General features: G+C 30.1%; 1 protein-coding gene across 1 annotated transcript; it reads right to left on the bottom strand.

Annotated features, from left to right (window-relative positions):
- Nucleotides 1-7,092: 7,092 nt before the first annotated feature.
- LOC129319667 (probable WRKY transcription factor 48) lies at nt 7,093-9,384 on the bottom strand. Its single transcript, XM_054964755.1, has 4 exons — nt 9,301-9,384; nt 8,838-9,193; nt 8,168-8,311; nt 7,093-7,831 (listed from the first exon to the last, which is right to left on the bottom strand). The coding sequence occupies exons 1-4, from the start codon at nt 9,382-9,384 to the stop codon at nt 7,342-7,344; spliced, it is 1,074 nt and encodes a 357-aa protein (XP_054820730.1). The 3' UTR covers nt 7,093-7,341.
- Nucleotides 9,385-10,622: the final 1,238 nt, after the last annotated feature.

Below are 10,622 nucleotides of genomic sequence, written 5' to 3'. Positions count from 1 at the left end.
AGCCTACCATCTTGATAAGCATGCTGAAGTTAACAAGTAAATTTCTCACTTTTCAGGAAGAAACTCAAGAAAATTGCATCTGGGAAAGAGAGAGAGAGAGAGAGAAAGTAACCAACAAAGGCTTAACCATCGAAACGAAAAGGCTATAATCTTCGGATGCTCGTACATAGTAAAAGAAACATGAAAGTTAACAAATTAAAATGAATAAAATATAAATTGATGCCAAATCACTACAATACCTGCACATAAGAAGACTAATTAAGATGTTGCCTTGAAAGGTGAGTTTTGCTTGCGTATGATCGACAATTGGGTCCATGGCTATCCAATAGACTAATTTAGTTGTCATCAACTATGGGTTCATGGCTGTTGAGCTGACACTGAATTTTATTCAGTGAAAAAAAATCAAAATGAAACTGATGTTTTAGCAACATTTTTTTAAGAGTTTATTTATTTATATTTTAAAATAAACAAAAATTTATGTATAATGCGAAATAATAATATATGTATATATATTTGAATTATTCTAAAAAAATTATATAATCAAGGGAAAAAAAAGCAGTTCATCATCCTAACAATCGTGTAGTTAAACAAACAATGATGCAAAAAATGTAATTATATAAAAACTTGTTTTCTAGCTATGTGAAAATCTTATTTCTCCCTCATATGTGTTGGGAAAAACTTATATACTTAATTTTATATATTTAATATATTTGTTTTCAATTAAATCAAAACATATGAATCTTTTATAGATTATTTATTGCATAAATAAACTCTTATTATTAATATTATTAACACATTAAAATTTACTTGTTTTGATTTGATTGGATAAAAATATATTAAGTGTATGAGATTAAGTACCTAAAGTCTTGCCCATTTATTTTCTCTCCCTTTTTTTAATATATTTTGTTTATATGCATTTTAAAGTGTGAATTTACAAATAACCCAATTCTAACATATTATTGGTTTGTTGAATTTCGAAGTGTGGAAGAGGTTAAGTGATCATGTTTGCATCTTAAGCAAAGAATAAAAAAAAAAAGTTTCTTTTTCTTGTTTATCAATTAACAAGCAGTCTGTTTGTTCTTTTCGGGAAACTTTATAACTATTCCTATCTGACCAACCATACAAGAGAAACCTTTTTTTGTTTTTTTTTTGGCATGTCATATACATATGAACATGTTTTGAAGTTACATTAATGCTGCATAATAATACTTTGGTTCATTATTATTTCGGTTTAAAATTTTTTAAAATTCATTTTCATGTCAAATTAAATTTTGAATTTTTAATCTATTATGTAATAGTGATGATGATAATAATACTAATAATAAAAAAGGTAATAAACGATCATTGGCATCAAAGTATATTTTAGCCTAAAAGCTGGCAAAATATTAAACCAACAACTAGCTTGGTTACTTAAATTATCCTAATGTATTGCAGTTAATATGATTGGGGGAAAAAGTCAAATTAATAATACCTAGTCGCAAGAACAGGGGAGAGAGAGAGAGAGAGAGAGGGAAACATTAAAAAGATAATGTCGAAACTGACAGTGGGGTGGCATCATATTCAAAAGATTCGAGTGATCACATAACTTTATCTACCTTCTGGTTATTGCCCTCAACCTCTGTTTTGTTTTTTTTTTTTTTTTTGTTTTTAAGCTACAGAATCATAAACAATATTAAACACAAGGTGGCTTTGTGGCTAGCTTCAAATACCTTTGTTTGCCATTAAATATCTAAGATGTTAGTTATATATTGTTCATATATTACATGAAATTTAAGGGGGGAAAAACGTTAGAAAATAAGTAAGTAGACTAGAAGATGTAAGTATCCGCTCCATTTCAAAATTATAAAGTATTTTTTTGGAGATATCATGCTTAAAAATATAAGGAATTTTTTATATTTTCTAGAAGAAATTAATGAAATTTTTTCAAAAATGTCTTTAATGAAATATTCGATATCAATGAAATTTTTTTATTTATTTGTTGTGATTAAATTACCCTATTAAATAAGGGTAGTAGACATGAAAAAAAAAATTAGAACTTTAAATGATGTTAAAGTTTAAGAGGAAGATGATCTCAAAATAGATATAGTGCTTGTTTTCTATAACCATTTCATATATGATATATCACCCAGCTTCTAATTAAGTTCTTATCTCTGAAACAATAACTTATGAAAAATTAGCATCCATTTTAAAATTAACTTTAAATGTAATTTAATAAATAAGTCATAGTAACTATATTAGAGAAAAACCATCAATTTTATATTTTAGTCTAAATCTTATGCACGTGCCACATATAACATGTTCATAACTTGGTGTTTTTTTTTTATTACTTACTACTTATACGTTATACCACGGTATTGTTTTTATAAGTTTATATTAACTACTTTCTTAATATTAAGAAATTTAGTTAAAATTTGTGAAATATAAATTTTTTAAAAATATTTTAAAGTTACCCTTAATTATAAAAACATAATTATATAAGAGTGAGAGAGACAATTGTATTTTTTAAAATTAATTATCAATAGTTTATTAAATTTTGTAAAGGTTTTTTTTTATTACGAACTAATGGTACTCTCTCTATTTAAAAATGTAAAATATTTTTAATCTTTCAAAATATAATCATTGTTTTTTTTAAAAGTGTCCATATTGATAATAACTTTATATTTATTATAGGGTATTTAATAAGAATAAATATAAAAAAAATAGGGTTAGTTGAAAAAATAGATAACTACTTTATTGAGGGATGAGATTTAATTAAAAATGTTTTATATTTTTTTCACAAAAGGTATAATTTATTACAAATTATATTTTTATTTTATGTGGATGTTGATCTCTTATTGATGTTGATGGGCATGATTGATATTGATTTTGTGTACGCGCTTTGAGGCTTCCAATTCTAACACACACGTATATGCATGTTATTGTCAGTCATATTCTGAGACTTGCAAAGGAAGAAAAGAATAAAGAAGTTTGCATGTTGAAGGAAGCACTCACCTAAGTCCACCAATTTTGATGCAACCTAATAATATGATGGCCAAAAAGATTTGATGAAATCTTAAATCATTAGATAAGTACAAGGATGTGAACTATATATGGCAGGAATTAATTATATGGATATAGATAGAAATAGTACTTTTTTTTAACTATGTGTATATGTCTTTTGATTAGAAGTAATTATATTTAAAATATGATCAAACACTAAAATATAGTTTGGATGAAGGGAAGGAAAAGTAGGAGGAGGGACTAGCAAGAGGTAAAACTCTTAATAAATAGTAAATTTTTTAATACTACTTTTAAAAGTTTTTTGCAAAATAGTGTTTGAATTTGTGGATTTGGATTTTAGATTTTAAATCTAGCATTCCAAATCTCAAATTTAAAATACATGTATCATAATTCTTTGTTTGGCTAGTTAAAAAATTTTAAATGAAGAAAAGCAATAAGTTGATATTTGAAATGAAAATAGAAAATTAAGAGTAATGAATTTATTCTTATTTGTTTAATCGATGAAAGATTAAAACAAATGAGAAAAGACATGAGAGTTATAGAAGCATCAATAGTAACAAAAAGAGTATGGGATGTTTAAAGTGACTAAAATTTTAAATAAGTAAAAAGTAGATGAAATTTAAAATTAGAAAGCAATTAAAATAAAAAATAAATTTAGACTTGAATTAAATCTATATCTAGTGGCAGGTATGAGGGGTTCTTTCCCCCTAATGCTATATACCCCTTAGTAAAAATTATGGATTTTGCCCCATTCTTTATTTTCTTTTTCATTTGGCCCCCCACCTATTGAACTTTAGATCCATCCCTGTCCATATCTACAAATTTTTGTATAGCCAAATGAAGAGTTTGATTCAAATTTAAATCTAAATTTCCATTCATCCAAACAACTTTTATAGTATTCACTTCTCCTTATTTTTCTTTTTCTTTCAATCAATAGGTAAATGTAATGAGCATTTTTCCTGACAGGGATTTAAATATTGGTTCATTAAATTATGAGATATCAACCACTTGTGCCAGATATAACCTTGTTGTTCAAGAGAGAATAGTATTATCTTCTCACAGTAATGCATTCGTTAGGTAACTTAACTTGCATATATTCATGCAATTATTTTTAGAATAAATAACATCCCATCCGTGTTATAAATGTGTGTGTTTGTTCATGGTGGGCTAGGCAAATAGTGCCTTGTCCTTGTTATGATAAGGAGGATTGGGCTTATGATTGGACCTAATGAACACCTTTTAAATAGGTGTAATTTGACTGGATATAGTAAAAAAAATTAATTTCTTATAATATGAGTAATCAATGCTCGATTTTTATTAGGAAATGTGTTCATATTGTATATCTAATCTTATTGCAAATAAAATAATCTTTAATAAGAGAACACCTATACGTTATCTAAAAATTTTTTCGTTGTTGATGCAATATTAAGTGCATGTTTAGATATCCCTTTTGCAAGACAAAAGAACTTTTAGAAAATAGACTTTTACTACCTCCATATTTAATTCAGTTTTTCTACTACTTTATTATTCTGCATGCTCAATAAATTAAAAAAATGTGAAAATAAATAAAAATAATAAAACAAGAACAGACCCTTGTTTTGAGGATTGTCTACATATTGTTCTTGTTGAGCAATAGAAGTGCAGATCAGCAGAGAATTAAATTGAGAAGATTATCATACCCCTGAGAGTCGTTAATTAGGGTTTTTCTACAAGTGACTAGTGTAAAAAATTTATAAAAAATTATAACTATTTATAAATTATGAATGCTATAATTTTTTTTTGTCATATTTTACATATATAATGAAAAAATAGATGTTTATTTAGTGTGCACTAAAAAGCATCTAGGTGATTGGGACATGAAGAGTAAGACTGAAGAAGATACGAAGAATTTAATGGCTGGAAAGTTTAGGAATATATACACACACACATATAGGAGACAAGTCACACCTTCCCTATATGAATGCTCTTTTTCTTGCTTCTCACTTCTCTCTGATAATTGTCACTTTAGTTATAGTGTTTCACCTCTTTGCGGAAAAACTTCAAAAAGTATCATTCATTTCGAATTCAATCTTCCTTTTTTTAATTATTTATTTATTTTTCTTTTTTTCAATATTGTTCTTTTTTCATGTTCGACTGATCTTTCACCTTTCTTTTAGGTATTCTCATTTTCTATCATGTCTCTATATTGTCCCTCCCCAACTTCCTTATACGAATGGATCTTATGTTTAGAGATATGAATTCACAACACTTTTCATAAAATTTCATCCAATCACTGTATTTCCATCCCTTGCATTGCGGGCAAGCTTTGAGGTTCAATGGTTTTTGTTGTGCATATATACATGTTTTTTTTATTGAAGGCAATTTTGTTTGATTTGAGATGTAGTCACTTGGTAGGGTATACATATGTGGGTACTTTTCTTGATAAAAGTTCAAATCTTAGTTTATCATATTTGTGAGAGTAATCTTTCTCACTAAATCCAACCATTATTTTTAGCAGGTTGAATGGTTTTATTTCTCTCAAGCAACAATATGATGTTGAGAAGAGAATAGACATACAAGGTGAACGGACGGATCCTTTCGTAATCCCTCTTTCTCATTTTCTTCTCTAATAATTCTCATATTATATATATATATATATATATAATTTCACTTTTTTTTGTCTTGTTAGCACTTGTTTTGATTTAATTTAGAATAATTGGATAACATTTGTGATTTGAAGGCAAATGACTATTTTCAGAAAAAAATTAGAATTTATTGCATATTTTTTAAATTTTATTATTTTTAATTCTCCAAAATACATTTTCTGTTAATTTTATTATTTCATATGTAGGTGAATACGTTGGAAGAAAAGAGACAAGAGTATAAAGTGAAAAATTTCTTACTCCTATTTTTCTTTCTTATTATTTTATTTTCTTCTTCATTTATTTTTAGCATTTTCCCATTCTTGATTTACATTGAATTCTCATTACCATTCCATCTTTTCATAATTCTAGCCCTAATTCCTACTCAAGTCCACTTCCTATCTCCCCTTTTAGATAAGAAATGAATGTTGAGATTCAATTGTTCTATAAAACATAATATTAAACTAAAAATATAGATAAAGAAATTTAAACTATTAAAATTTGATTTGCACAATTTATAATTGCAATAAAATAAAAAATAATTTATAATTTTTTTAAATAATAATATAGAGCTATAAACTATGCAAGTCAAATTTTAACATTTTAAATTTATTTATTTATTTATTATGTGATATTATGTTTTATAAACTAATTAAATTTGAATCATTCACTTTTTACTTTTAGGTGAGACAGCCTATTAAATAAGCAAATGTAAAAAAAACATTAATTTAAATATAATTAACTAACTTATATGAAGCGTGATTTAATTAAAAATATCTTATATTTTTTAATAAAAAGTATATAATATAATAGACTTTATGCGTGGGTAGTCTAAAGTTGTTCATCATGTAATTATCTAGTTTTTAGTAAGTTGATAACTTATTACATTCTTGACCACTTGCCTCTTTTTGTCAAACTCATAAAAGATATAATTAATTATGACAGGTCGGTTCTCAATGAAATTTCTTAAAAATTAAGTTGCAAATGTCAATTTATATAATTATAAATAAGATATTTAAATTTTAAATGTAACTCGTACTTTGTATTTATATGAATCAAGTAATATTTGAAACTCATTTTTCAAAAAAAAAAAAAGTGAAGAATCTAACTATGATTAAACTTTTAAAACTCTCATTCTCTTGTTTTTCGCATTATAAAACTATAGTACTCCGATATCATAAAGACATCATGAATGAACCCAAAAAGACGAAGAATTTATTACCACGTGTGTAATTTCACCAAGAGAAAAAAAAAAAAAGTACTAATCCTGAACATATATTCTTACAACTTTCCTCACCAACCCTGTGACAAATTAACCAAAAAAAAAAACAAACAAACAAACAGAATCTATTGTACTAAATAACCATATAAGTGCATAAACAAAGGTAAATAATTAATGATTCACGCATATATATAGTCCAATAAATCTCAATGACCAAAAAAAAAACCCCCAAAGGGTGAAAAAAACATAGAAAAGAAAACTAGAAATTATATTGATCGAGAGTCGCACAATCAAAATCTGATTAGGCCTCCATAACAACAAAATCTAATATACTTAATTAGAATAATCCTCTAATTAGCCATATATATAGCCCACATGCAAACACTATATATGGTAGCTTTCACAAGTGATCACTAATATATATTAAATCCAATATGAGAAAGCATATGACAAACCGATACACATATATTAAATTTAATTAATTATATATATAACATATTACCCAGTACAATTATATCGCCGCTTTTCATCATCCTTGTTCCTCATCATCATCTGCGATGGCACAATAATGTCCTGAAGAAGCCCATTGTCTCTTAAAAAGCTAGTAGCTTCATCGATTCTAGACTCTAGAACTCCAAAATCTGATCTGTTGCTGTTATGATAAGAGCTCAAAAACGACGTCGTCGATGAATTCATGTTCATGTAGCTGCTAGATCCAATTCCCAACGACGACGAGCTTGAGTTATACAACAATGGCGGCGGCGAAGACGACGACACATTCATCATCTGCGCCTGTGGAACCACCAAGTGCGTCGAACCAAAACCGCCGCCGCCGTACCCAAAGCCCGCCCGAATCGCCGCTGCCGCCACCGGACTTGGGTGCTTGTGCTGCCCCTCGTAGGTCGTCACCACGACGGTAGGGTCGTCCGATGATCGCTCCACCCTCTTCTTCACGCCGCAACCAGCCGTCGTGCACCGATAATAGCTCCTGCACATTCACACGCGCACACATATATTCGCTTCAGGTCACCATTTTCTTGACTCGCAAGAAATCCAAACCAGTTCGGAACAACCAAATCCTAGGTTTTCCCAAAAACCTACATTGATATCCCAAAGAAATTCAATACTGTACATAAACCGAACTTTTTAATCTTCACGCAATGCCAAGGACTCTGGTTAGATCAACAATCCATGAAGTGTGTATATAGTTTGAAGAATCTCATGTGGGCATACATATATAAAGACATGAATATGGGAAAGCCAAAAAGTCAAGATTTTAGAGAGAGAGAGAGCTAGAGAGAGAATTGAGATTGGAGAATGGAACCTGGGAAAAGGGCTGTTCTTGACAGCTTTTTGGCCGTACTTGCGCCACCTATAGCCATCGTCGAGGTGATCCACTTCGCTCTTTGTCATGAACGCAAATCTCGGCTGTCTTTCCTTCTTTTGCTTCTTCTTCTTTGGTTTCACCCTAATAATAACAATAATTAATAAAAGTACCATACATTTTTCAAATTTATTCCCAACACCGCTCATCAAATATTCAATAACGCCTTTTGGTATTTTTCGCCTTTTCACAGTGAGGTTATATATATAAGGCCGAGTTACTGCAAACTCAACTGGTCAAAATCACTTACTCAAAAATTAATGGTCAAAATTGTAATTAGATTGATGAATGGAAGTATTTTATTAAACTGGTGAAGTTAACCCGTAATACACTCACCAACGTAACAAAACAGGACAGAGCAAGCCTTAACATGAAGCACAAGCGTGAAGATCATAACAGACAGATCGGACCTCAGATTTTTTATTTTTTTATTTTGACAAAGTCAAATGTTGTCACCCAGAGTAAAATCAATTGATTTTAGATATCCAACCTTTTATTTATTTATTTGTTGCTTATTTATCACAGACTAGCTCCAACGGAGGAAAGATTTATAAAAATGACATGACCGTGAATTAATTATTGTTAACTAAATGACTAAATGAAAACTTACTGTTCCTTAGATTTGTCTTGTTCTTGGTCCTCTCCTCTTCCTCCGTCCACATCTTCATCCTCTGCTTTACAATTCTGCTGTTCTTCCATCGCACTGCCGCAGCCGCCACTGTTGGGGCCGGTGGCCGCGTCGTTTGATGAGGATGAGAGTGACGAGGAATTCGGGGTGGCCGGAGTATTCAGCACCCCGCCGGAGCTCACCTGCGATGGTAGGGACTGGAGGACTGCATCACCTACGACGGGCGACACCGTGGTAGTGGCTCCGGTGGCGGCAGTGGCGGAACCCAATCGAACAAAGAAGGGGTACCGTAATCCTGGACGCCCAACAAGTCCTTGAACCCAAAGGAATTGTAATTGCTAGACTTGTCGTCAGGTTGATGATGGTGACGATGACGATGATCGTAGGAACCATACGGCGCCATATCGAAGAAGGTGGAGAAAGCAGAAGCTTGGTTGATCGGAACCTCATCGGCAAATGTTGTTGCCATGGAGGACGAGAAAGAAGAAGACGACTTGAAGTCTGGTTCTCTCTTGTGATTCTCCTCCATTGATTTTCTAACTTAGGCACATATTCTCCATTTTTTTGTTCTAGAAAAAAAAAAATTGCGTTCAAGTGTGTGTATGTGTAATGTCAAATGTGTGTGTGTCGATGTTGTAATTGTTTAGTTTATTACAAATAAATAAATAAATAAATAAAGAGAAAGGGATAGTTTGGGGATTCTGTTATTCTTGTGCGTGAAAGGACTTCTCGGGTTGCGAATTTGGATAACAGGTTGGCCGAGGGAGGTTTCCCACCTTGGGGGTGACCGGCAGGTGTCGGTGACAGATGGTCCGGAAAGAGAATGGCGACGCAACGGTGATGGCAATTAATGTGATGACTGATGGAGGACGCCTGGTGGGGCCCACGGCTGCCGGACGCGTGTTGTTGACCGGTAACCTGCTGGGTGTGAACGGGGTCCCCTTGAGGATTTTACACGTGGCGGTGAATAAAATCTCGGAGCTTCCTTCGGCTGCATGTGATCATTCCTCCTGTTTCCCCTTACCCTTCAATCTTCATTCATTGCCCCTTCATGGCAGAATCGTTCTATACCTTTTCAATGCTACGCTGACAAACTGTACAATATTTTCCAAAATAATAATAACAATAATAATTTAATATTTTGTGTTGATAGTTGTATTTTCTTTCATTTTTTGTCCTTGTATTTCAACACCATTATTTTTTTATTTAAAAATATAAGATTTTTTTTAAGTTAGATATTAAAAAATATAAATTATTTTTAATATTTCAAGGTGTACTCAATGTATTTTTTACCAAAAATATCCTTTATAAATAAATCACATTATATTTAGTTTTAAGTAAAACACCTTATTAAATAGAGATAAATATAAAAAATAAGTGTTAGTTTAAAAATTATTAACTAACTTATTAGGAATGGATTCAATTAAAAATAAATTACATTTGTTAATAAAGAGAGTAATGATTTTATTTTTATTTTTATACTTTTTTTTCCTTCTTGAAAATAATTTCCTTAAAAGAATATTGGTAACTAAAGACAATGACCATGACATATCAACTATAAATTATAAAAGCTCGAGAAATAAAAGTGTCATTTTTACTTCCCAGTAGATCCTCATTCGATGCTCTCATATCAACGGATGCTTATATCATAATGATGAGATTTGAATTGTTCAAGTTTAGTTTAGTTGATAGTTGATATTTACAATTTTTAATTTTAAATTATAAATTTATTTTTTAGAGTGACAGTTATACAATTATTTTATTTTA

The sequence above is a fragment of the Prosopis cineraria genome, unplaced genomic scaffold, assembly GCF_029017545.1.
Source record: "Prosopis cineraria cultivar Desert tree isolate PC_DT_omini unplaced genomic scaffold, ASM2901754v1 PC9, whole genome shotgun sequence".
Lineage (NCBI taxonomy): Eukaryota > Viridiplantae > Streptophyta > Magnoliopsida > Fabales > Fabaceae > Prosopis > Prosopis cineraria.
This window is presented reverse-complemented; position numbering and strand designations above follow the sequence as displayed.

Coding starts and splice junctions, on each gene's coding strand:
- LOC129319667 (XM_054964755.1), bottom strand. CDS start 9,384: ATGGAGGAGAATCACAAGAGAGAACCAGACTTCAAGTCGTCTTCTTCT. Junction 9,194..9,300: donor CAACAACATTTGCCGATGAG/GTTCCGATCAAC, acceptor CGACAAGTCTAG/CAATTACAATTCCTTTGGGT. Junction 7,832..8,167: donor AAGAACAGCCCTTTTCCCAG/GTTCCATTCTCC, acceptor GTGAATGTGCAG/GAGCTATTATCGGTGCACGA.